This window comes from Scardinius erythrophthalmus (assembly GCF_964197995.2).
Source record: "Scardinius erythrophthalmus genome assembly, chromosome: 4".
In the NCBI taxonomy this organism is placed as follows: Eukaryota; Metazoa; Chordata; class Actinopteri; order Cypriniformes; family Leuciscidae; genus Scardinius; species Scardinius erythrophthalmus.
Genome location: NC_138224.1, coordinates 48,409,196 through 48,437,065, shown reverse-complemented (window position 1 = coordinate 48,437,065; position 27,870 = coordinate 48,409,196). Strand labels below are relative to the sequence as shown.

General features: G+C 38.0%; 3 protein-coding genes across 4 annotated transcripts; all 3 read left to right on the top strand.

Annotated features, from left to right (window-relative positions):
- The first annotated feature begins 1,346 nt into the window (after nucleotides 1-1,346).
- LOC308689621 (uncharacterized protein) lies at nucleotides 1,347-4,706 on the top strand. The gene is made up of 3 exons (XM_081363438.1): nucleotides 1,347-1,385; nucleotides 1,951-1,999; nucleotides 2,683-4,706. The coding sequence occupies exon 3, from the start codon at nucleotides 2,741-2,743 to the stop codon at nucleotides 4,451-4,453; it is 1,713 nt and encodes a 570-aa protein (XP_081219564.1). The 5' UTR covers nucleotides 1,347-1,385; nucleotides 1,951-1,999; nucleotides 2,683-2,740; the 3' UTR covers nucleotides 4,454-4,706.
- Nucleotides 4,707-5,777: 1,071 nt separating this feature from the next.
- LOC308689625 (uncharacterized protein) lies at nucleotides 5,778-17,982 on the top strand. Of its 2 annotated transcripts, XR_014030025.1 has the most exons (4): nucleotides 5,778-5,832; nucleotides 11,011-11,421; nucleotides 14,699-17,504; nucleotides 17,697-17,982. XR_014030025.1 is itself a non-coding variant. In XM_081363444.1 (3 exons), exons 2-3 carry the CDS (start codon nucleotides 11,079-11,081, stop codon nucleotides 15,679-15,681), a joined length of 1,326 nt encoding a protein of 441 aa, XP_081219570.1. In that variant the 5' UTR covers nucleotides 5,778-5,832; nucleotides 11,011-11,078; the 3' UTR covers nucleotides 15,682-17,982. The 2 variants fall into 2 exon arrangements, 1 of the variants encoding a protein (XP_081219570.1); XM_081363444.1 differs by having other exon boundaries at nucleotides 14,699-17,982.
- A 2,547-nt stretch (nucleotides 17,983-20,529) lies between these two features.
- Nucleotides 20,530-27,025, top strand: LOC308689629 (uncharacterized protein). Its single transcript, XM_081363450.1, has 3 exons — nucleotides 20,530-20,642; nucleotides 20,909-21,102; nucleotides 25,161-27,025. The coding sequence occupies exons 2-3, from the start codon at nucleotides 20,982-20,984 to the stop codon at nucleotides 26,264-26,266; spliced, it is 1,227 nt and encodes a 408-aa protein (XP_081219576.1). The 5' UTR covers nucleotides 20,530-20,642; nucleotides 20,909-20,981; the 3' UTR covers nucleotides 26,267-27,025.
- The last annotated feature ends 845 nt before the right edge of the window (nucleotides 27,026-27,870 follow it).

The window sequence follows — 27,870 nt, the reverse complement described above, 5'->3', positions numbered from 1 at the left end:
GCAGAGTGGGTGGGACATTGTATTCTCAGGTGTAAACCACTCCTCGTTCACGCCCCCCTCGCATATTGGCTTTCCAAGCAAAACCTGTTTTACATCAATTTAAATCAATGTATTGTTTTATGTGAACGATAAAGCAAGACTATTTTCACATAATTTTGAAGCCAGAACTCGAAGGAACAACATCCATTAGTCAAAAGTCTTATTGACACATATTTATTATGAGTTTTGTGGTCTTATTGACACATATTTATTATGAGTTTTGTGGTCTTATTTCAGCAACTTTCATTTTTATTTTTTTCAATAACCACGCATAAACATTAGTCTCTTAAAAATTAAAAAATATACATGCATGGTGATCACATATTTTGGTAGCCCTGTTTGTGCTATATAGAGTGAATTTACACCTTTGCCATTAACATGTTTATAAATAACTGAAAAAAGCACAAATGTCAGAGCATGTCAGAACACCTCCAGGGCACAGAAAACCGCTCAGACTCCAGAGGGTTAATGATATCTGTGCATCATTAAATGTTAGTGAATGTTTGACTATTCCTTTTAACTCTTTAATGAAAATAATGCCAAAGTCAGTTTGAATAATCAAATGTAACAATTTATTATGTCAGGTAAATGTATCATGCCAATTTCATAATCAATTCAAAGATAATCGATACAAAACATCAAATGCTCTGGAATAAAGAGAAGAGATCATAGGAGACCATTTGTCTAGAGACCACCTTCCTTTGTGTGCCAGTTATCCCTAAACTCTTAAAAACCTTATTACCTTTTGTTTTACTATTTGGGAATGAGACATTTGTACCAGTCACAATGAGACATTTTAAATTATACTAAACATGTATAATACTCGATGTTAATCATTCACATTAAACCATATATTCTTGGGTGAGTTTTTGGTGATCTTCGCATTGGGGAGAAGGAGAGGAGGGATGAGGGGGAGAGATGTAGATTAGGATGACTCGGAGGTGAGACTTTCGTCTCAAATGTTAATTTCCAGAGAGGTCCTTTGTCCTCTCAGGGTCTGGTTGCTCAACCAGACTGTCCGGCATCTCCTAATTTCTCAATTCTTACAGTAATATATTCAATTAATTCATCATTTGAATAGTGATGCCATTTAATAATCTCGTCCGTTTAGAATTTTCTTATAGATGTGACATTGTTGCACTTCAGTGGTCAGCTGATGCCTGGCCACTTCTTATAAAGCCTAACATTTACTGGAATAAACAAATGAAAGTAAAACATTCAAAGCCTATTTATTTTATTTTTTTTACTTTATGGGGAGGAGCAGCACTGGGACACTATAAAAACCCATGCAGAGGCTTTCTGCAGCTGCAGATGAGAAGCAGATTCAAGAGGAAACCCAAATAACAGTAAGTTATACAAATAGATTTACAAAGACTTGTAATATTTGACTGAAAAAAAAAGATTGAAAAATAGATCTTGCTGATTCTGCACAGATATTTAAATCTAAAAAGTCCTTGTTTGATGTTTTGTTGTCCTTGTTTTAATGTACTTTATGTATTTTTATGAAATGTGATTTAATGTATGTCTAAGTATTGTTGATTGTTTTAATGTATTTCATCTGACATCAAACCTGCCCAGGGACTACAGCTGAAAATTATCCAAATTGGCTAAACTGCAACATTTACATAAATGTTAACTAATGTGCACTGTCCCTGTAACTTTAAACTTTATATAAATAAATTAAAAAAGTTGAAAAAATCTGATAGTTTTTCCTAACACATTGTTCATTAAAAAAAAAGTAAATGTAATTATTTTTCAGCATAGCGGTAGTTGCAGATGGTAGATTCAAAGGCCAAATTGTAAAGTATAATATAGAAAGCACAAAAAACAATGTGCACTTTTATTGTGTTTTTAATAATTTGACTAATATTCAATAATAATCAAACCTTTCTTTTTCAATCATTTTTCAAGACAAACAGTCACCGGCTGCTATTACAGAAAGAAACAGGGCATCGTCCAGGTGAGTACATTATCAGAATATAGACTACTAGAATATATTCAAATAGCAAATTTATTTGAATTTATTTTTTTATTTTATTTTTACAATAGTTTATTTAGAATTTTCAGTAAGTGTGATGAATGTCATTAAAGCCAGATGAATAAATTTAAACACAAAAAAACTTATATTATAGAAAGAGAGATATAATAATAATAATATTATATTATATTATATATATAAAGAGAGATGGCTTGGAGACATTACAAAAGAGGGGCGTTGCAGAGCAATGAACCAATCTTGGAAAGATTTTCTAATATTAACACAGGACCTAAAGCTTTTGCCTGATCATAACCGTTATATTTTTAGTGATACATATGTCCCTCTTGCTCGCTCACTCTCTCTCTCTCTCTCTCTCTCTCTCTCTCTCTCTCTCTCTCTCTCTCAGTGATCAAAGGTGTATTTACTTTTGTTCCACTACTTTGGTGCTTATATTTTCAATATAATCTTTCTTGTTTATTTTATTTTATTTATTTTAGTATGTTTTGATTCTTTATAATAGGAAATACTCTACCTGTCAACTTGAAAATTATTTAATTACTGAAAGATGATCATTTTAGTGATATTGCACAGAGTTATACTTCTTTTGAATGCTGTTTTTATAAATTATTGTACAAACAATTATTTCCTTTTCCTTTATCCAACAGAGGTGGGAAAGTCAGAAACATATTTTTTTGCCAGTTTGCTGATAAAAACAACCAAAAAATGTCAAGAGGAAACACAAGCAGCAGAAACATGACAAAAGACCTAAGCAATGGAAAGGGATTTAGAGTTGCACATGTTATAAAGGACAGCTGGAGCATAAAAATACAAGATAGAAGCAATGAAAACCTACCCATGTTTAAACTCCACCTGAATGAAACATGGCAGAATAGAGATGGATTCTGCAGAAGAAGCACTTTTGGAAATAACATCACAAAAGAGAACAAGACCATCATGATGATCGGAGCCACAGGTGCAGGAAAAACCACTCTGATTAACAGCATGATCAACTACATCCTGGGAGTGCAATGGGAAGATGACTTCCGGTTTGTGCTGATAGATGAAGGGAAGCAGAAGTCCCAGGCTGAAAGTCAAACTTCAGAGATCACGGCATATCAAATCAATCACATGGATGGTTCCCGGGTCCCGTATTCTCTGACCATTGTGGACACGCCAGGCTTCGGTGATACCAGAGGAATTTCACATGACCAGAAGATCACAACGCAGATTCAGGAGTTCTTTTCTGCCCGCGGAGGGATCGACTGCATTGATGCCGTGTGTTTTGTAGTACAGGCTTCACTTGCTCGCCTGACTCCCACACAGAAATACGTCTTTGACTCCATTCTTTCCATATTTGGGAAGGATATTGCTGAAAACATCCTTGTGCTGGTCACCTTTGCAGATGGGAAAACACCTCCTGTTCTCGAGGCCATCAAAGTGGCTGAAGTTCCCTATTCAACCAATGATTCTGGAGAGCCACTTCACTTCAAGTTCAACAACTCTGCTCTGTTTGCTACCAATATGAAATCTGCAGAGGATGAGGACTCTGACTGTGAAAACTTTGACCAGATGTTCTGGAAGCTGGGATTTTCTAGCATGAGAAAGTTCTTCACATCCCTCAACAAGATGAAAACCAAGAGCTTGTCTCTGACACGGGAAGTCCTGAAAGAGCGCCAGCAGCTAGAAGTGCTTGTGGAAGGCCTTCAGCCCCAAATCAATGCTGGTCTGATGAAACTGGATGAAATCAAGAAGACAAGAGCTGCACTGGAGCAGCACAAGGCTGAAATGGATGCAAACAAGGATTTTGAATATGAATTCAAAGTAACTACCCCAAAACAGACCGAAAACACATCAGGCTTCTTTTTAACCAACTGCCAAACTTGTAACCGTACATGTCATGACACATGTGCTTTTGCAAGCGACAGTGATAAATATTACTGCTGTGCTATGAAAGCTGGAGTGTGTCAGGTCTGTCCAGGAAAGTGTGCTTGGAATGTGCACTTTAATCAGAAATACAAATGGGAATATGTCCCAGAAAAGAAAAAGGGAACCTATCAGGATTTAAAAAAGCGATTTGAGGCTGCACATGGACAGGTCATGTCAAAAGAAAAGATCTTTGAAGAGCTTGAAAAGGAGTTTCAGGTTGTCCAGGATATTGTGACCAGACTAATTGGAAAATCTCAAATGTCCTTGGAGCGTCTGCAGGAAATCGCCCTGAAGCCCAATCCTCTGTCCACCCCGGACTACATTGATCTGATGATCGAGTCTGAGAAACAAGAAGCCAAGCCTGGGTTTCAAGATCGCATTCAGTCTTTAATGGGCGTCAGGAAGAAGGCAGAGATCATCAATAAGGTTTCCACGGGAGGAGTGCTTCCAGAAGATTGGGAAGCATACAAACTCACAACAGCAAAAAAAGAATCCTGTTCAGTAATGTAAAGAATTATCTGTCAAATGAATCTTTAACCCTTCATCTACAATTACTACGACTAGACTTTAGCTTAAAAGTGTTCTTCATCTTTCTTCATATGATGTACGACACACACCTGTATAATTTTGCCTAACAGCTTGTTACATGAATGCTATGTAGAAAAATTAGCAGATTGTAATCTAGATGCTCTTTTGGAATGATGTAATTTTACTTTCACGGATGCTAGTCATTCATTTTGCATGAATAAAAAAACAGGCAAGTAAAGTTGACAGTCTAAGGATTGTGTATTGCCATTAAATAAATTTAAAACACACACACACACACACACACACACACACTCACATATATATATATATATATATATATATATATATATATATATATATATATATATATATATATATATATATATATATATATATTATATACTCTATATACATATTACTTTTAATGTTCCTTTTTTGTTAATCCGTCAGGACATTTCTTATACTTTAACTTAGTTCTGAAATGATACAAAAACAATGATCTAAAAACAAATAAATTGTTATTCATCTGTTGCACAAAAGCAACAAGAACAGCTAAAACAAAATAAAAACGATTTACAAGCAGAGTTTCTATTTCTAACATATTTTGTAGCCAATCACAGACATATGTGTTGATTTCTTGAACAGCAATGGCCAATCAGAAGCATTTAAGATAGAATCCACTCACTCAGAATATTTGACTATATCTTTCCAACAAAAGCTTTTACAACTTAGGAAATCCTAATTGTTTTCCAGTATACCATAAAACGTGAAAAAAAAAAAAAAAAAAGTTGTTTATGTGTGTTTAACAGTGAGTTTTCCACCACACTCATCCACTATAAGGAAAAAAAAAATCAGAGGATACACACATACACACACACACTTAGTATATTTTGCACAATTCATAACATATTGAATAATGTTACGTATTCATTGTAAAAAAAAAAAAAAAAAAAAAAACAGTTTTTTTGAGTCTGTGGCTCTAAATGAGTTTTAATTTTTTTTTTTATAACTGCATCAAACTAAATTTGGTTAGTTATTGAAAAAAGTTCCCGACCACTTGTATTAAGTGTATACTGGTTTTTGCACACCAATATGAGTATTTAGCCATTAACAAAATCTCACATTTTAGATGTTGTTCAGACTCTTTAATGGGTAACTATCAATGATCAACATTCATTTAAATATGTATTTCACCAAGAATTTAACTTCGAACGCAGTTGATATTTGGTGTATTATTTGTATGTGAATTTCTTCGCACATTTCAGATTTTAGTGTATGTAAGACTTTTATTTTGGAGTGGAAAGATGACGTCATAAGGCTGCGCCGCTCTCCTGCATCTGTTGTGATACTGCTAAAGAAAGGTTTGTGTTTTAAGCATTAAAAGTGTTTAAATTAAAATATACTGTTAAATCGATTTAATCGTTTTTACAAGCTATGTAAAATAAAATACTTTACCATTACTGTATACTATACAATACTGTAACATTATAATAGGTTATCTAACATTAATGACTGCTATTTGACTGTGTTGCTCAGAATGAGTAAAACCCCTGTTCTGGACAACTCGCTGAAAGAAACGGCAACTAAACCCAGATAATTCACAACGATTTATTACAGTAGTATCCTCATTATAATGCCGTGTATAGGCTATGACAGTCCCAATCATAGTTATTAATGTGCAGTGCTGTTTGAGCTGTGTGCACTAAAGATAAACATGATCACCGTTCAATGTGAATCGCTTTACTGCATCGTTCATTAACTCAACCAAACGCATCCTATGAGATTAATCATATATATATATATATATATACTGTATATGATGATGATGATGATGATGATGATGATGATGGGTGGGGGGGGGGGTATTTTTTGGGGGTATTTTTATTTAAAGGAATTAATTATGAAAGCGATTTAAGGGAATAAAGAAAAAAAAGCTTATTGTATTAGTGAAATAATTGTAACTATTTGCAAATAATATTTTATTTTTAATTAGGCATGCTTCTCTCTAAATGAATCAAAGAAATTATAGCATATTTTCAATTCAAAAAGGCTAAATTTAGTAAATAAATAAAAAAAGTTGAGTAATTCGCGTCACCGGATACTGTCGGTAGTTGAACATTTCTATTGTAAAACAGTCAAATATTAAATGTTTTCCACTTAAATTTTGCCAGGCATTCGTTCACTTCTTTAATCATTCTGACATTGAAGAGCTAATCCGCTGAACTTTTAGTCATCCTAACACCAAACAGAGAGCGGTGCGTAATGGAGCGCATCAGAACAGCATCAAGAATATCAAATACATTGCAGTGAATCTTTTATTTGCATCTTAAGTTTATAGGCAATAATAATGACAGGTTTGCGAAAGTGTAGAACTCGGTGAGCTCGCGCAAAACACATCTTCAGCACAGCGACTCATTTAAACGCCTCTGATTGGCCGATGCGTTCAACAGACATGTCAGTGATTGGCTACAATGCTCAACGCTGCCGTACGCCGTGCGTGCGCTACGGTTTAGTCTCTGTCTCGCATGCGTGCTCGCTCTAGATTCCGGGAGATTTTAACTAATTTGTGCCATAAATAGTGGTCCATCCAGTAGTTAAGAGCCTGAATTGTAGTAATTCTGAAATTTAGTGCACATGAGTGAAAAAAAAAATACGGCACAGAAGAATGTCTAATTTAGCGTGAGAATTGCTAAATGAGAATTTAGCGTGAGATTGAGGCTGAATGCGTGACTGTCACGCCAGATGCGTGAGAGTTGGTAACCCTGATATATATATACAGGGTGCGATTTGTAAAAAAAACAGAGGGGGGGGGGGATGTTTTCACAGGCGTCGATTTCGGTGACGGTGTGGTACCACATTTCGTCATGAGTCATTTTGTACCCATCACTTTTAACTTCCGTCCATAATAATTTGACTTTTGGTTCGATTTTTTTAAGAAATTTGGTAATCATTGTCTGACCTAACAAAAATCCATTATAATATTAATTTTATTTTATTTTTCATGTTCGCATTTATGAGGGAAAAAACAACGTGTTAGCGTCCGGTAACCAACGTTCTTGGTTACGGATGTGAGCGCTCTGAAAGCGCCACTAAAAGACTGCTTTAAAACTTCCACAGAGACCTCAAACAGAACAGCTGCCTTTCTTTAAAGTGAATTTCGATTTGTATTAATTGTATCTTAATTTAAGTAAGCTACAGCAGGCATGGCGCCAGGATTCCAGTTTGGGATGGGCCAGACCAATGTGGGTGAGCCTGTGCGTATACATAATATAGGTTTTAAAGGGCACCTATTATGCCCCTTTTTACAAGATGTAATATTGGTCTTGGGTGTCCCCAGAATGTATTTGTGAAGTTTCAGCACAAAATTCCCCACAGTTAATTTATTATAACCATTTGAAAATGTCATTTTTGGGGCCTGTTTTAAAAAGAGCTGTTTTGGTCTATACCACTTTAAATGTAAATGAGCTGCATATCCCCGCCCTGCTGCTGGACCCAGATGATGAAGAGACTCCGGCACAGAATAAACAAGAATGAGAATAGACTAAACGTCTCGGAATGGTTGTTTGATACATTTATGTACTTACAAAGTTTTAATCGCGTCCCCTTTGCAATTATGGATGTGCAACACACACACACAAAAACTTTCGCGCATTTTTTTTAAACTAACTTACAAACACGCTTATGTGGCAAATATGAGAAGATGGCTAACGTTACAGAACCAGAAAACAAATGCTGTAGGGAGATAGACGTTTATGAGAGGTATTCATTTTACATTTGTTGTTGCTGTAAAAAATAATGTACGTGACATAAAACAGTCTGACGTTGTTTGGTGAGACATCCTATGACGACGACAATAAATAGCTTTAGACGCATTTGTTGTTGAACTGGCTGACATCGATTGAAATGACTATTTGCTCAAAAATAATAAAATACACTTACTTCTTCTGGAGGTGACATTGGATCGCGAACAGTATGAGCAAAAACCATACACATGCACACTTGAGGATTAACTTTGACCCTCGTTCACTAAACAGTCAGTCAGAACATGATTCTCGTATTTAGGAAGTTTAAGTGGCGCCTTTTCTTCATAAATAAAATCCATCCGCTGCGTTTTCAGTGGCTCTGATGTCAGTGAAGACTAGTATGTCCATTCTTACATCCCACAACGGAAGACCTACACTTCTTAGGAGACATTACCGGCTGTCGTTGAAACAATGGAGGATGCAGATCACCGAGGGCGGGGTCTATGCCAAAACCAGATGTCAATCAAATCACGTCGGTGGGGCTTAGCTCATTTCTACGTCACAATGAGGAAAATCTAGAACAGGGTGTTCTGAGACAGTGCTTATGATTTATTGAGATAGTAAAAAAACTACTGGGTGGATTTTTATCATTCTAGGGTGGTTTTGCTCACACACTGCCAACACACATTTATGTTCAAACACCATGTAAAAGTGAATTTTGCATAATAGGTGCCCTTTAATAGCTTGATGCTCTTTAAATATTTTGTTGCATTGTAAAAATGTTCGGTGCATAGGACGGACCTATCAGCGATCGCTCTCCATGGTTCTGACCAAAGAAGAGCGCTTTGGAATCTCCATTATGCATCATACCTGGGCTGTGTTTCCCGATAACATTGTCTCTTAGCGCGCTACGAAGACTCTTAAGTTATAACTTAATTAAAGGTATACTACCACTAAAGGTATATCATTGCTAGGCGTCTTCAGGGCTATCATCCACTCAATGGCGCCACCAGGGGGTGGCCAGGGGTGGCGGTGGCGCCATTGGGCTTTCACCCCACTGGCCAGTATACATTTTAGTAGCATTTCAAAAGAAGTTAAGAAAGAAGACTACCGGTAAGTAAATAAGTCAAAAATATTCTTTAGTAAAAGAAGACGGGGAATTATGTGTCGTGACGTGCTTTTTAAGTGCCATATGGTTACAGTATACTGTTACAGCAGCTTTTTGATGTGTCTTTGACACGTTTTGACAAGCAGGGATGCAAACAGCGCGCTTTTCGGCGCCTCCCGCTTTTTCATGTCAGTTCGGGTGACAAAGTCATCTGAAGTCATTCCATAGCTTAATGTGAGGGACAGAAGTCTGTTTACATCATTAAAGTATACGGAAACTCGTTTTCACCCTCCTTTGCGGCTGTCAATCATTCTCCAGCAGTATTCAAAAAGTGCGCGCGCCTCTTCCGGCTGGATGCACGGTAAAACTCTCTCCAATATGATATATTCACATTATAATGCTTGATCTGTAGATAAAAGGCTGTGGATTTGCATAAAATTACTTTATTTTGTTGGAGTTTGTTGCTGTTTTGAAACGACTCACTACCGTGTGCTTGTTAGATCACACATCACACGGACTATGAATCGGCATCAAACGCACAATAACTGGAATTTAAGACTGTGAAACAAATAATATACAGTCTCGGAGTCATGCTGCAACCAGGAGATGAAGGAGAGCTGAGATCCACATCAATGTATACACTGTTAGACAGATATACACTAGGATTTGTGCGCTCAACATTTCTTCGCTTTGTGAACTTTGTGCGCTGGAGGCGCCCTCCAAGCAACGGCGCTAGCCGTGCTAGCATTCTGGGGTGGCTTTGCCTTTGATGTGGATCTCAGCTCTCCTTCATCTCCTGGTTGCAGCATGACTCCGGGACTGTATATCATTTGTTTCACACGTGAATGTGAAGTGAACGGCCCCTTATGGCAACGTGACATTAGCCTAATCAAAAATATTTCCATTTGCTCTTTCCTCCTTTGTCAACAAGTGGATTCAGAGCCATCACATTAGCAGCGCCGCCGGTTGCCATGTTTCAGTGTTTTTAGGTGTGTAAGTGAATGTCGTGATATTACTGATCATATGAAGATTTTGCAGCGGCGCTGAAAATCGCCGCCGCTTAATACATTGTAGGGGAAACACTGCACACAAAATAAGCATAATATTACAATGTTTACAGTCGGGAACCAATACGACAGATTTGTGCTGCACATGTTGCACTGAACGGTTTCTTCCTTTCAGCCTTATCAGCCATATCCATTTCCTTTCATATCAAGCTATTCAAAACCATCATGGCGAACAGTGTCTCAGCTAAAGGATAAATACATTATCTATCAAATTTAATATATTGGCCTAATTTTCTTATTAGATCGATAACAAAAACATTAAAAATTACCATTATTGGCAGATATCGATATGCGCATCTCTAATATATAATATTAGTGCTCTGAATCGATTTAAAATATCAACTAATTAATCACAAATTTGTCCTGTATTAATAATGATTAATCGTGATTAAAAACACCAGATTTAAAAAAATATTTTTATATTGTAATAATTTTAGTTACTCAGTTACTAATAAATGTTGGACTAGTTCCACACGTGCTTCAGACGCTATTACGCTGGAGGTGTTCCCCAAAGTGTCGTCTTCAACGCAACACAAGTTCCCTCGAAAGGGAACTGCTGATTTAGGAGAGAATCAGTTTTGATGTGTTTTTCTTTCTGTTACTTATTCTCATTTTAAACAGGACAGTGTCCAAACACACAGAAAAACTCCTGGTGAAGGAACTGAGGTCCATGTGACACTATTATAAAGATGGAATTTAAAGAAAAGAGTGAAGACAAGAAGATTGAAGAAACATTCAGAGTGAAACATGAAGATACTGAGACACAAACCGAGATGGTGTTTATTAAAGAGGAGAGTAAAGACATGAAGATTGGAGAAACGTTCAGAGTGAAACATGAAGATACTGAGACACAAACAAAGATGGTGTTTATTAAAGAGGAGAGCGAAGACATAAAGATTGAAGAAACAATCCAAATGAAATGTGAAGATACTGAGACACAAACAAAGATGGTGTTTATTAAAGAGGAGAGTGAAGACGTGAAGATTGAAGAAACATTCAGTGTGAAACAAGAAGAAACTGAGGAACAAACAGGTCAGTTTCATTCTCAAAGCTGAACTCAGTCATTTGATCCTTATTAAAATGTCCAGCTCTACAGAAATTAATTTTATTTTTGAAGAGTGTCCGAATTAAAGTGGTTTTATTTGACAGTTAAATTAGGTAAAATAATAGAGAAGTAGTCTATTATTTTGAGTAACATTAGGCTAAACCCAATATCTACTTCTTTTTTTTATGTAAAGATTTGTTTATTGGGAATATACTACATACAAGTATGAAATACACTTACAAAATTATCTAAAACTATCTATTAATCTATGCAAAGGAGATGTGTTGCACTGTGTGAGGCAAATGCTGGTCACACCAGATATTGACTGGTTTTCTCTCACTCTTTGCGTTTGTGAGAAACAGTGCCCCCAGAAAAGCGACGGCGCGTTTTTCGAGTTCACGGTACGTCAAATACAGGTATGCTGCGCATCTTTTGTGTAGGGATGGCCATTTTTGTAAATTTCTCATTTCGATAATTGACAGGTCTCAAAAAACGAGTACTCGGTGGGCATGGCTTGTCCGTCATGAAAATGTTATGAAATGTTACATGAAAGACTGTTACGAAAATTTATGTTGACAAATAAAAATATGACATCAAGACATGTCTATGAAGACATGAACGTATGACTAGAAAAGAGCTAGATTATGATGTATCAATGTTATCAAAAAAGAAACATCTTAAAGGAATAGCGGCTTGAGGTAAAGCTGTGAAGAGTAAATGATCCCAGTAAACTGAAGCCCATTCTATGACACATCCTATGAGATTAATAATCAGAAATCCTAGATGCATAAAGTAAATGTAACATTACAACTCTCATCTGCAAAAAAGGACACGAATGCGCATGTGAACTTGAGCGTGCAATATATTTACATGTAGAAAGGTAAATTCTTGATGCTCTCTTCTCTTAACAGTGCACTAATACACGGGCAACTAAAGCACAGATAATTTACAACATTCTATCACAATCCTGTTCTCATTAAAATGCTGAATATGACGTATATATTGAAGCTGCACATCTTGCTCTTAATTTTATTTTCCATGATAGAAAGTGACAGTCATCACTGAGGTAACTAGAAACAACCTTAAATAAAACAGGTTTATTGTTAAAAAATCTATTCAAAATAACACTGCTGCATTATTCATATCATCAATGATTTTGAAAAAGAAATAGGCTATCTAAAAGGAATATGAACATCTCAAATAACCCAGTCAGTAATGTCAGACATTGCATATGAGCTGAAACTGAAGAGTGAATGTACGGTCGGTAAAATGTAGCATTTTGCTAACTGGTTATTAAACTCAACCAAACATGTCTTATTTGAGATTAATCAAATATAGACAATATAAAAGTAATCTTGCAATTTACATCTGCACAAAAGGACGCGAATGTGCACATGAACTTGACCACGCTAGTCTGATGTATAACACATGAAAGCACTCTTCCTTTAAAAGCACGCTGAATAACTAAAGCACAGAGAAATTACAACATTCTATTAAAATCGTGTTCTCATTAAAATGTTATGCATATCATAGATTGGCACTGCACATCTTGCACTTAACTGCATTTAATGATCAAAGTGATTCCAGGCATTACTGCAGTGCGTGCTTTCCAATCCAGTTTAACTTTATTTCGCTGCCTGGTCTGGAAGGCGTGCTGTCTAACTGACAAATCAGATCGCAGGAACTGCCCCAAATTGCCACAATATCCAATCAGAAAAAGAGATTTTTTTTTTTAAAGTCAGGGCGATCATCGTTTTCATGATCGATCATCGCTGTCACTAATGAGTACTCAATCACTCTTGCCCATTCCTACTATTGAGGTGAATTGAAATAGTACAGATTGCATGACGGAGAGCGAAATTCTTAAGCGCTCAGAGTATTGAGCGAGTGAAAATATATCTATGTTAAACTTATACTTAGCCTCTAACACACACACTGGTGAGTAAACTCTAGGAGTTTATTAGCCAATGGTTTATGATAGACATTATTTAGTCGCCCTGAGTGAAAATTTAGTGAAAAAAAAACCTTGGACCCCCCAATACAGTAAAACTGCACATTTTAGAGTGGCCTTTTATTGTGGCCAGCCTAAGGCACACCTGTGCAATAATCATGCTGTCTAATCAGCATCTTGATATGCCACACCTGTGAGGTGGTTGGATTATCTCGGCAAAGGAGAAGTGCTCACTAACACAGATTTACACAGATTTGTGAACAATATTTGAGAGAAATAGGCCTTTTGTGTACATAGAAAAAGTCTTAGATCTTTGAGTTCAGCTCATGAAAAATGGGGGCAAAAACAAAAGTGTTGCATTTATAATTTTGTTCAGTGTATATATATATCAGGGCTGGGAATCGATTAAAAAATGAACTAATTAATTGCACAATTTGCTGTGATTAATCGTAATTAATCGCATTTCCCCCAAACTTCACGAGCGGGTTTTTTCCGCTCCGTGTTTGCGCTGTGCTCTCCGTTCCGTGTGTGTGTGTGTCGGCGCTCTCTGCTCAATGTTCCACTCCGTGTTTGCGCTGCGTGTTCTGCTCTGTCGTTCACGGCCCAAACGCTCCAATCATGTACCGATCACGCACTGGAAAAGCAAAGTCCGCTCAAATAACGTGAAATTTCTCAGTAGTAGACTTCTGTTTGCTGAGCTGGTATAGCCATGCTAGGCAACAATGGTAAAATGACCTGCTCTGATCACATGCTCTGGTAATAATAGCTTTGTAGGACTATACTTTATTTTGATAATTAGTCAAAAAATAAATCTGTTAAATTTGAGTATGTTGCATAGAACTGAATGAAGAATAATATATTGATATATTGATGTTTAACATTGTTTTAATATAGGGCTATTTTCTGTCCAATTTGTGAGGACATTTTTCCTTATAATATTTAATATTTAATTAGGTGTTTGTACGTTTAAATAAGCTGCGAGAGAATGAAACCTGATTGCCGAACACGGAGGAGTGGGGCGGCATATTTTCGGCTTATATTTTCGGCCTTTTCAATAGCAGCCGCAACAGGAATTCATCAAAACGAGGCCAAAAAAGGTGCTGCGCAAATTGCGTTATTGTTTTTTAAATGCGTTAAACGTATCAAATTAATCGCAAAGATTAACACGTTAATTCCCCCAGCCCTAATATATATAGCCACCACCAAAGGCCATTTTTGGCCCAGGAACGATTGACCTAGAAACCCTGAGCGCATTCTTAGTTGCATTATCATTTAATATAGCACATAGGTTTAATAGTATTTGTCTTTTTTAGATCTGATGGCACTGAAAGTGAAGAGTCAAGAACTAAATGAAATGGAAGAGAAAGATCAGTATGGGGAACATCATGATTTCATAATTGGAGAAAAATTGAGCACTGGAGCAAAGCCATTTAAATGTAATCAGTGTGGAAAGAGTTTCACTCAAAAAGGAAACCTTAACAAGCACATGAGAATTCACTCTGGAGAAAAGCCTTTCACCTGCCAACAGTGTGGAAAAAGTTTCACTGATAAAGGAATCCTTAAAATACACATGAGAATTCACACGGGAGAGAAGCCTTACACCTGCCAACAGTGTGGAAAGAGTTTCACTCAAGAAGTAGTCCTTAACAGGCATGTTAGAATTCACACTGGAGAGAAACCTTTCACCTGCAAATTGTGTGGAAAGAGCTTTACTGAAAAAGGACACCTTAAAGTCCACATAAGAGTTCACACTGGAGAGAAACCTTTCACCTGCCAACAGTGTGAAAAGAGTTTTATCAAAAAAGCAAACCTTGAGGATCACATGAGGAGAATGCACAATGGAGAGACGCCTTTAACCTGCAAATTGTGTGGAAAGAGTTTCATTCAAAAAGGACATCTTACAGGCCACATGAGAATTCATTCTGAAGAGAAGACTTTCACATGCCAACAGTGTGGAAAGAGTTTCACTCAAAAAGGAAGACTTGAGAATCACATGAGAATTCACACTGGAGAGAAGGCCTTCACTTGCCAACAGTGTGGAAAGAGTTTCATTCAAAAAGGACATCTTAAAGGCCACATGAGAATTCACACTGGAGAGAAGCCTTTCACATGCACATTGTGTGGAAAGAGCCACACTGATAAAGGAAACCTTAAAAAACACATGAGAATTCACACTGGAGAGAAGGCATTTACTTGCCAAAAGTGTGGAAAGAGTTTTGCTCAAAAAGGAAACCTTAAAAGGCACATGTCAATTCACAATGGAGAAAAGCTTACACCTGCCAAAAGTGTGACATAAACATAGAATTATAAAACGGATAGTTCTGGTCCTTGATTCTGATTGGTTGAGCTGTGTTCGAAGCCATTGTTAATTGCTCAACAAACATACAAATGTGACTGTATTTTATAGTATTACTGCGCGCTGCGCAACTGCCGTTTGTGATTCTTTGTTGCTGCATGTGTTACTTGGCAACCTCTTTGGAACTACCTTGCTTGGCGAAGGAATGTGTTTTAACGTTATTACATTTGTATTACTGCGCAACTGCCGTTTGTGATTCTGTAAAACAATTCAGTATTACTGTGCCAAATTGATTCAAAATGACAGATTTTGTTGTCAATTTTGACTTAATGGGTGGTCTAAGCATTGATGAGTGGTGGAAACAGATGGACAGGACAGAGAAAGAAGATAAAAAAACAAAGCAGAAACTCTGGAATTAATGAGAGAGAAATTGAAGTTGAGTTGAGTTGAGTTGAAAAAGTCAAGAAATGAAACTGGGACGGTTAAACAGACTATGTGGTCTGTTCGCTGTTTTCAGAATTGGTGTGCTGAGAAAGATCTGGCTATTGATTTCAAAACAATAACCAAAATTGACCTAAACCAGGCTCTGCGTCAGTTTTATGCCACCGTGAAAAATGGGAATGGTGAACCCTATGGTTTCAGCTGTTATGTCAGCCTACGTGCAGGGCGTAACCGTTACATAAATGATCCACCGATCACCCGATCCTGGTGCCTGTTGAAAGATCCCATTTATCTCTAGCAGCAACGTTCTCTATCTTGCAACGAGCCTCTGACTGGGAGCTGAGAGTGGACCTGAAGAGGAAGCTTGTCTTCCCACAAGGCGTGGCAGTGACCTCCCTTCGGCCAGATATGGTCCTGCTATCCAGGAGGACTATCCACTTCCTGAAAAAAGCCAAGACCTGGTCTACGAAGCCGTTTTAAAGGGGTGGCATGCAACCAGCCACTGCATTGAAGTCGGCTGCCGCGGGTTCCCAGCAAAATCGGTGCGCTACTTCCTCCAGAGGGTGGGTCTGGAGTCTAAACAGCTGAAGAAAGCCACCAGGGACATAGCTACAGCAGCCGAGTCCAGCTCAAGATGGCTGTGGCTGAAGAGAGCCCACAGTTGGAACCCTTCTGCAGGTGAAGGCTAGTCAGTCTTCGCTGCCCCACTTAGACGAGGTCTTCAGGGTAAGGGGCGAAACACCTGAGACCCTGAGATCCCTGCTGACGATGCGGAAGGGTTCCAGCAACGTGGATGCTCCAAGGAGTATCATCTCGGACGAAGATATGCATCATAGTTGGTATAGTTCCTACGGTTTGTGGCAATGTTGTGATGTTTGCTTCACCCCCATGGACCACCGATCACCTGATCTGGTGTCTGTTGAAAGATCCCGAGTTTATCACTAAAATAAAAACTTGGTGAAAAATCTTCGCCGAGAAGGACGTGACGAAACATCCCACCATCCTGCGTTAACGGAGGCAGACTTTCAGAAAATCAAGCAGCCTGCAGCACTGAATCCAAATTCACCTGAGGGTCTTGTCAACAAAGTTGCTGCAAATGGGACGCAGAGCTAAAGATGGCAACCGGCAACTGAAGCCCGAGTCATTTATCATCGGCCAGGACGAGAACGGTCAGAAGTATGTAACACTGTCATTCAACGAATGCACAAAAAAACACAAAGATGCTGGCAAAAGAAACAAAGAAAGCCTATGTGGATTTGTTTGAACAGTCAGGGAATCATCTGTGTCCTGTCGCCTCATTGGAGAAATACCTCTTGTTGCTGCCAGCCAATCCACCGGCCTTTCTTTTCCATCCGAAGCGGACAGACCACCAAAGATGTATGGTAAGTTAAACTTTAGTTTACTTTATTATTTGTAGCATATTGTGCACACCTTTCTGTAGTCATACTGTCATTTGCCAGCAATATATTTTTTGCTTGATTACTCTACACTGTAACAAGAAAAAGACATTTGCTAGTAACAACAGCTACAATGCAACAGGTTACAAGGCAACATTTTTTCTTTCTCCTAATTAGGTACACTAGAGAGCCTATGGGGGTGAACTTCCTTGGTTCTATGATGCCAGGGATTTGTAAAGCAGCTGGCACTGAGACAATCTACACCAGACCTGGGCATATTACGGCCCGCGGGCCACATCCGGCCCTTTGTGTATCCCTGTCCGGCCCAACATAGATTATAAAAATATCTACCGTATTTTCCGCACTATAAGGCGCACCGGATTATAAGGCGCACATTCAATGAATGGCCTATTTTAGAACTTTTTTCAGGCGCACCGGATTATAAGGCGCATAGAATAGAAGATACTGCAGTCAAACTCGACGCGTCCGCATGAGCGCGAAGGTAATAAAAAAACTAATATCCGTCTGCTCGGGCAGATTCGGCTTAACAGCGCGCGCGCCTCCGCATCCGAAGATGCACGACTTTGAGTTTGAATCTGCCCGAGCAGACGGATATTAGTACATCACACCAGCACCCAGTTTGCACGTCTAAATCAGTTGTATGGTCTGGTGTTCAGTCTAAAACAAAACAGCTGTGTCAAGTATAAATGCCTCGTCTGTTTGGGGAGTTGCGCGCGCACTCAGCTAAGGCTCGCGCTCTGTTGCCAGGCGACAGTATAAACAAGGTTTAAATCAGCGGTTGTTACTTTTTATATAAGGCGCTCCGGATTATAAGGCGCACTGTTGTTACATTTCTATAAACCTTTTGTTAGGCTATTCTTTGTTTTTGAAGATTAACAAGTTCAAATTAAATTGCACTGATTCAGTGATTGTTTTTGTTTTATTAGACACCACAATTTCACTTTTCACAAATCTTCAATTTCACACCTAATATAAACAGAATTTTATTTTAGTTTTATTCTACTGATTACCAGTACCGGCTATTCATAATATATAATTTAGGGAATTGTACAATGGAAGAAAGCTGAGCAGAATTAAGTGTTATTGTTGGTGTGGCCCTCTGACACGATTCAGGTTTCTCATGTGGCCCCTTGTAAAAATGAATTGCCCACCCCTGATCTACACCAACCACTGCTTGCGAAGCTGTCACTGCAATCTTACTGGAGCCCAAACTACAAGGAGAGATGATGCTGAAGCAATATCCACAATTAAAGCGCACCTGTACACCGTTAAAAACTACTCATCCAGCAAAGAGTGCTAACTTATTTGATCGATGCTTCAGCATTTGCACAATTAATGGTGTTTTCCATTATAAATGTTAATCAACCCAACCCAATCTTTCTCAACCCAACCCAACCCAACCCAATCTTTCTCAACCCAATCTTTAAACATGTTTTTCACTGTCTTTGTTGCTGCATGTGTTGCTTAGCAACCTCTTTGGAACTACATTGCTTGGCGGAGGAATAAATGTGTTATAATGTTATATTTTTTGTTGCTGGTGTTTATTTTATGAATAACCAAGGTTTATTTAAGCAATAAGCCCTGAAAAGCCATGTTTTACAGTGGATTTAGAACAGCTAAGGGGGAACATTCACACTGAAGAGAAGCCGTTTACATGTGATCAGTGTAGAAAGAGTTTCAAACATAAAGGTACCCTTAATTGCCACTTGAGAATTGACTCAAGAAATGTGGGAAAAGCTTCAGTCAAAATGGACACTTAAAAGTCCCCATGAGGTGTCACACTGGAGAGAAGCCCTTGTTATTTATTTAGCCATGTCATGTCTTTATCAGATAATTGTCTGAACACAACACTGCACTCTGACATGTTCAGCACATTGTCCGGTCTAGTTTACGAATGGTTGTGTTTGCTTGCTGTTCTATGTGTGGATTTACCATGTGGATATTAAATTTCACGTTTACAGGTTATTGATTGTATTGTGATTAATGATTGTATCTAATGAAAAAATGGTTCACAGGTGTCCACTTTACATTACGGTTCACTTTCACAGGTTATTAATGTTTGTTAGTCATAAATGAAAAATTCACAGGTGTCCACTTTACATTAAGGTTCACTGGTAACTCATTTTAAAAATTTAAAACTAAAATTTTTGTTATTAATATTTCATCATGATCAGGCCAAAACTGGACTCAGCAGAATAGATATCAGGATCCTGCCACCCCAGAGCCAGTCAAGTCAACCACTGTCATCTTTCAGTCAATCAAGTCAATTCCAGCGTCTTGAGTCTGCCGAGTCAATCTCTGTCATCCCAGAATCAGCCAAGTGTGCTCCTGTTTTTTCTCCTACTTCATCTAAACCAAACTTTCTCAAACTTTTTGGGGCCATGGACCACTTATAAGGTAGAACATTTTCCAAGGACCCCTCATAATTAGCCTATAACAGCGATTAAACCCAAGGTTAGTGTGTGGGTGGGAGTAATGAACACATTATAATTGTTTTATTGCATAACTCCATTTTTATGCACTTTTTAATAACATTGTTTTTTTCGAGTTGGTGGCCCTAAAAATTTTTTAATTAGAGTGTCATACCTTTATTGTTTTTGATAAACTCTTAAAAAAACAAGACATCAAACTAAATTTGGTTTGTTATTGAAAAAAGTTCTTCTCGACCCCTTAAATTGTTTCTGCACACAAACATTAGTTTAGCCATTTACAGAATCTCGCATATTAGATGTAGTTCAGATATCACTGATCAACATTCATTTAAATATGTATTTCACCAAGAATTCAACTCTGAACGCCGCTGATACATGTTTTATTATTTGTGTGAGAATTGCACATTTCTGATTTTAGTGTGTGAACAGGACTTTTATTTTGGAGTGGAGGTATGACGTCACAAGGCGGCGCCGATCTCCTGCATCTGTTGTGATTCTGCTGAAGAAAGGTTTGTGTTTTAAGCTTTTAAAGTGTTTAAATCAATGCAAAGTGGTTAGGCAATTTCAAAATCGTTTTTACAAGCTATGCCAAATAAATTATATTTTTTGTCTCTTGCTGGTCTTCTGTTGGTCAAACAACACAAACGTGTGATGACAAATTTTACTAAGTGTAAGTTATATCTATGTAATCTACAAAGTAATAAATGTTGCATAGAATTTCTAATTCATATGAACCTAATGTGTGATCATGTAATAATTTGTAATGCTATTCTGAGTATTTTAGGGGTTTTTAGTCTAATCAGATCATTTAAGTCCATTAACTCTCTCTCTGACTGACTCTCTTACCAGTGAACTGAACTAGATCTGATTGAGACACACTCAGAGAATTAGTTTGCATTTATTTTTCTTTCTGGTAATTATTCTCATCTTAAATAGGACAAAGTGTTCATAAACAGAAGAAAAACTCATGGTGTAGCAACTGAGATCCACGTGACACACTATTATTAAGATGGCTTTTATAAAAGAGGAGATTGAAGACATGAAGATGGAGTTTATTAAAGAGGAGAATGAAGACGTGAAGATTGAAGAAACATTCAGTGTGAAACAAGAAGAAACTGAGGAACAAACAGGTCAGTTTCATTCTCAAAGCTGAACTATAGTCATTTGACCCTTATTAAAAAGTCCAGCTCTACAGAAATGAGTGATATAATTTTGAAGAGTGTCCTAATTAAAGTGGTTTTATTTGACATTGAGCGGGTCGCCTCATGGACAGACATGTTGAGATCACATGACCAGACAAATACTAATGCTACTTCATCCTGAGAAGATCCGACTTCCATTTTGGACATGCTTTATTTCAAGTATTATTTTGAGTAACATTAAAATCAATATCTACTTCTTTTTATGTAAAGATATATTTATTGGGAATGTATATAAAAGTCTGATATATGTAAATGCACTCGGAGTATTAGCACATTCCCTTTTCTCATCGTAACAATTCACAAGAACATGAAAGAGAAAAAAACAATATATTAAGTAAATGAAATGGACAATTATTGAGCACGGTTAAACATACAAATACAATAATAAAAGACAAGTCGTAAATAAAAATAACAAAGTCTAAAAGTAAAACAATAAAAAGATAATAATAATACATAAATTAGTCAGTCATCAGTGTCTAACAGGGGTAAGGCATCAAGAAAAGGGCTCTCAGCACTGGAACCGTTTCACAGCTTGTATCAGACTGTCATGGCGCTCAAGCAAATCCACCATATTTTTTACAAATACTACCCAGATAGCAAATAGTAATTGAAACTATGTTAAATCAACATCCCGCTGTCAACGATAAAGTCATTGAGTCATTGAATCAGAGATCAACAGAATTTCAATGGTATTTCGATTACAATGGATATTGAAACAATGTTGAAATCCCAGCATATCAACAAAACTTCAATGGTGTTTTAGTATATATATATATATATATATCTGAAGGTCTGTAATTTTAATATAATATTAAAAACATTATTATTAGGCTATAATCCTGCTTTATCGACAGCCAGGATGGGCTAGCAAAATATAGAAAATAGAAACTATACCTTTAGGCTATAACCTAGACTAGCACAAATGACACCCCACGCATTCTTTAAAAATTAAACAATCATTTTTATTGTATTATTTCATTTTCTTTTCTTTTAACGTGCTAACTCCTGCTGCGTCTGTCATCCAGCTCCTCCCTCTTAGTCTGGGGCGTAGCGCAGCCACTTCTGTACAGCTTGAGCGAAGTCAGAGGTGTTTGCCGTTGTAAGACGTTGAGTCAAGGCATCTGGAATACAAGTAAAAGTATGCTACTGTGATTTAGTCAATGATTTGTTCAATCAAGCTGTCGTCAAGGATTGGGAGCAGAACATGGCACGAACACAGTACACATAGGAAAGTCAAATACACACACGCATAAAACGCAGTGGGAGGCACATATCCGTGACTGGTCGAGTGGCAGCTCCACCTGCCACGCAAAGTTTTACCCCCTCTCTCATCTTGCCATCTCATAGTTAGGTAAATCATTTTATATTTCTGGGTAGAAACGCATTTTTGTTGAGGCTGTATAAGACGGACTACATTCAAAGCACTTTTCAAAACTGCCCAATATGTTCATGGATGTATTCGAATTAAAGGGAGGCAAAAAGGATTAGCTTGCAGTGACATCTTTCGTAAGGTCAATTTATGAGGCCAAGTGACTTTGATTTACCAATCGCTGAAACGTAGCGGGAGCATTTCTGACCCCAAAAGGCATAACGGTGTACTGCAGGAACCGATCTGGTGTAACAAAAGCAGACAATTCCTTACCACGAGATGTCAAAGACACTTGCCAATAGCCTTTCTAAAGGTTGAATTTGCTGACAAACTGTGCAGAGCCAACACAATCCACACAATCATCAATTCTAGGTAAGGGGTAACAATCAGGTTTTGTCAGTGTATTAAGCTTCGAGTAGTCACGATAATAATTATCGGGATACAAGGAGAGCGCCAAGATCTTAAACTGGGTTCTGCTAAATTATGAGCAAGTAATTTACCTCTTTCTGAAGCAACCCCCTTTTTACAGGGTCGATATGCATGTTGTTTTACAGGTTGAGCCATACCAACGTCAATGTCATGCTCAATGTCACGAGTTCGGGTAGGGACATAAGAAAAGAGAGAGGGAAATGAACTTACCAACTTAATAATATCCGTCTTCTCTGATTGAGACAAATCAACAGTCAAATTAGCAAGAACTTCAGAATTGTGGAGTCGCCCTTCCTCTACTCCACAAGAAGGACATTAATTTCATCCGTAGCTATTGGACCCGAATTTTCCACCATCTTCTCAGATACCTCTGAAGTGCTTTGACCAACAGTTGCAGTAGTTGACACAATATCAACAGACAGAAGTCACAGGAGTCATATAAGGTTTTAATCAATTAATATGACAAACCTATAGTTTCTTTCGGCGGTCAGGCGTGTTTAATAGGTAGTTGTTATTTGGAAAACATTTTGGAAAACATTCGTATAAGACTTGAGACTTACCTAATTTTCATTGAGCAATAGCTCTAGCTTCATAGAGTCGGAAACAAAAACTACTTACATAATCTAAAACATTTTCTGGCGAAACAAAAGTCTTCCATTCATCTGCCAAGACAGCAATAGGGCCCCTGACAGTGTGTCCAAACACTAACTCATTAGGACTGAAACCTATGCTCTCTTCTACGACTTCACGGATAGCTAATAACATCCAAGGAAGTCCCTCTTCCCAGTCACAGTCAAGTTCAACAAAATAAGATCTCAAAAGTGACTTCAGAGTCTGATGGAATCTTTCTAGCGCCCCCTGACTCTGAGGATGATAAACACTTGAGATGTTGTGGGTGACTTTAAGTTGTCGAGACATGAAGTTTGACCCTCGATCAGACTGAACAATTTTTGGAATGCCTTTAAAATCGATTTAGTAGTAATGGATCTCAAGGGGTAGGCTGCAGGATAACGAGTGGACTGACACATTACAGTAAGTAAATAAGCATGTCCAGCCTTAGATTGTGGTAAAAGACCAACGCAATCAATTATCAAATGCTTAAAAGGAGTTGTAACAGCAGTAATAGGCTGTAAAGGAGCCAACGGAATTTTCTGGTTTGGCTTCCCGGTCATTTGACGTATGACAGGAGCGTATATAATTAATCAAATCACATTTGACCCTAGGTCAATAGAATTCTCTCAAAACCCTGTCATAGGCGTTTCGTACACCCATATGACCAGCGACGCCCTCATGAAACAGCTGCAGGATGGCTTGACGAAAAGAAACAGGAACCACAATTTGGATCCTAGGATCTAGTATAATGTCAGAACACATAGTTTTTTTTTATCAGTTCTGGTCACCTCCTTCTTCATTCACCAAAGAAAACAGATCTTGGAGGGTGCAGTGTAGAGGAACTTCCATAAACCCCATCTAAAACCCTCTAACCAATACATGAGTTCCAGTAGCAATACTATCAGACAAAGGCAGAAGTCCTTCCAAAAACAAAGACTGCGAGGCTCCCGTATCTCGATGGACACAAACAGGAACAGTCTTCTCAGAGCTAGGCATAGACAGAAGGTCCCTTCTGTAAGAAATGGTGCATAATCATTATGACTCTTAACATTCTCCACCTCAGAGATATATTTCTGCGTTTTCACAAATTAAGCAAGACTATGGCTATTCTCTATTCTCTAAGGACGCTTTCACACTAGCACTTTTGGTGCGCACCCGGGTTCGAATGACGTCAGAGTTCGGTTCGTTTGGATGATGTGAACACTGTCTTCCGAACTTGGGTGCGCACCCGCAAACCGTACTTGAGTCTTATAATTTAATTAAATAATTAAATAAAACAAATACAAAACGAAAGTAAAAGACAGCAGCCCCTCACGGACGACTGCTGTCACAATAAAACAAAACACAACTCAAACTCAGACCTGTTCCTGTCTCGCTCTTCACTGTCGTCGCTCCTCCTTTATGCTTACGCTCCTCCGTGAGAGATACCGCTTTCTTAAGGCCCTTGGCCTCGTCCTGCTCGCCACAAGGATCTAGGATACATGTTTTTGGTTTTGATGCCTTAAATGTGTTAATGTCTTGATGTCTGTTATTTTGTGGCATTAAACTTTGGTTAACTTGTATTTGTCTCTTTTAGATCTGACGGCATTTAAATTGGAAAGTGAAATGGAAGAGAAGGATCAGTATGGGAAACATCATGATTGCAAAAATGGAGAAAAATCTTTTAGTTGCTCACAGACTGAAAAGATGTCCTTACAAAAAGTTCCTCAAAAGACTGGAAAGAGTTTCACTGAAAAACAAAACAAAGTCCATATGAAAATTCATACTGGAGCAAAGCCATTCAAATGTAATCAGTGTGAAAAGAGTTTCACAAGAAAAAGCGGCTGTAACAGACATGTAAAAATTCACACTGGAGAGAAGCCTTACAGCTGCCAACAGTGTGGAAAGAGCTTTACAGAAAAGGGACATCTTAGAATCCACATGAGTATTCACACTGGAGAGAAGCCTTTTACCTGCAAATTGTGTGGAAAGAGCTTCACTGATAAAAGAAACATTATAGTCCACATGAGAATTCACACTGGAGAGAAGGCTTACACCTGCCAACAGTGTGGAAAGAGCTTCACTCAAAAAGGACATCTTAAAGGCCACATGAGAATTCACACTGGAGAGAAGGCTTACACCTGCCAACAGTGTGGAAAGAGTTTCACTCAAAAAGAACATCTTAAAGGCCACATGAGAATTCACACTGGAGAGAAGCCTTTTAATTGCAAATTGTGTGGAAAGAGCTTCACTAATAAAGGAAACCTTAAAAAACACACAAGAATTCACAATGGAGGGAAGCCTTTTACCTGCAAATTGTGTGGAAAGAGCTTCACTGATAAACGAAACATTAAAGTCCACATGAGAATTCACACTGGAGAGAAGCCTTACACTTGCCAACAGTGTGAAAAGAGTTTCACTCAAAAAGGACATCTTAAAGGCCACATGAAAATTCACTCTGGAGAGAAGCCTTTTACCTGCAAATTGTGTGGAAAGAGCTTCACTGATAAAGGAAACCTTAAAAAACACACACGAATTCACAATGGAGAGAAGGCATTCACCTGCCAACAGTGTGGAAAGAGTTTCACTCAAAAAGAACATCTTAAAGGCCACATGAGAATTCACACTGGAGGGGTAAGACTTTCTACTGCCAAGAGTGTGGAAAAAGTTTCACTCAAAAAGGAAACCTTAATGTCCACATGAGAATTCACAACGGAGAGAAGCCTGTAAGCCAGGGGTGCCCAATCCTGCTCCTGGCGATCGACTGTCCTGCACAGTTCATCTCCAACCCTAATCAAACACACCTGAAGCAACCAATTAAGGTCTTCAGAGCACGTCAGGATCACTTGAAAATTAAAGGCAGGTGTGTTTGATTAGGGTTGGAGATGAACTGTGCAGGACAGTCATTTGCCAGGAGCAGGATTGGGCACCCCTGCTGTATTGGTGCGTTCAAGTCATCTCGTATAGATCGTATTTACGAGTTGAACGCACTTGAACGCCACCACAATGTCGTAAATACCAGTGGGGAGTTCGGGATTTTCTTTAAGCCCCGATCTGTACGAGTTGGGGGCGTGTCAGTGATTAACATGGCGGAATACACAATACATAAAGGTATTTAGCTGTGATATTGTCAGGCTTTTCTATTTACAGAGCAGTTAGCTAATCGCCAACACAGAATATGATAGTATTATAATATAACAATGCAACATGTAACGATGAGTTGCAGTGGCTTCATAAATTATTTTAAAACATAAAAATACAAAGTACACCTGATGCACATTTCTTTGTTCTTCATTTTCTAGAACAAGAGTTTAATAACCTTACTGTATTTTTGTGTAATTAATTAAGAGAAAGTACTCCGCCATCTTGCTCCGATGAAAGTGACTTGAACGCACATGTCGTTATAAGCGCGACTTCCCACCTCGTACGTACGAACCTCCCAGGAGGACTTGAACGCACCATAAGCCCACGCTCAATCGGCCCAATGAGGCATCCAATCAGTGGGGAAGGTCTCTGCATGTTACTGTCTTTTCAATCAAGTAATTTGATTAAATGAAATACATTTTCTCATGTGAATTCTCTCATTATTTCATCTGACTCCATAAATGAAAAGGTTTTAATGATATTTGTGCATCATTAAATGTGAGCGAATGTTTGACGATTCTTTTTAACTCTTTACTGAAAATAATGTATGTTAGAGTCCGTTAGAATAAAATCAATGTTTACAATTCATTATGTCAGGTAAATGCATCAGGTCAATTTCATAGAATTTCATAGAATCTTCTCATTTCATGAGAAGATTCAATACCTTGACATTGTTAAATACATGATGTGAATTTTTTGCTTACACTTCGCATCACGGGCTGATCTGGGTTACAGAATCGCCCTGATCCTCTTGTTGCATTTCATTATATAGACAGAAACTTCTTTCACATGGAAACATCTGCTACAATGGGAATTTACATTCAGAGTTGACAGCTTTCGGGAGTCGGTGAACATTAGTCTAGAAACCCACCCTCCTTTGTGTGCCAGTTATCTCTAAACTCTTAAAAACCTTATTACCTTTTGGTTTACTTCTTTGTGAATGAGACCTTTATACCATTCGCACTGAGATATTTCAAATGATACCAAACATGTGTAATACTGTATGATAATTGTTCACATTAAACCATATAGATCATTGGGTGAATTTCATGTAATCTTAGCATGAGAGAGGGGAAGTGGGGGAGGAGGGGAAGATTTGTATTCTGAGGTGAAACTTTGCGTCTCAAATGGTGATGCTAACTTCACAAGAGTGAGTTCAAATG

What these genes read in the sequence shown, in the direction of transcription:
- LOC308689621 (XM_081363438.1), top strand. Translation starts at nt 2,741, where the DNA reads ATGTCAAGAGGAAACACAAGCAGCAGAAACATGACAAAAGACCTAAGC.
- LOC308689629 (XM_081363450.1), top strand. Translation starts at nt 20,982, where the DNA reads ATGGCTTTTATAAAAGAGGAGATTGAAGACATGAAGATGGAGTTTATT. An exon ending in AGAAACTGAGGAACAAACAG is followed by an intron (nt 21,103 to 25,160) that starts GTCAGTTTCATT and finishes TGTCTCTTTTAG; the next exon opens with ATCTGACGGCATTTAAATTG.
- LOC308689625 (XM_081363444.1), top strand. Translation starts at nt 11,079, where the DNA reads ATGGAATTTAAAGAAAAGAGTGAAGACAAGAAGATTGAAGAAACATTC. An exon ending in AGAAACTGAGGAACAAACAG is followed by an intron (nt 11,422 to 14,698) that starts GTCAGTTTCATT and finishes TGTCTTTTTTAG; the next exon opens with ATCTGATGGCACTGAAAGTG.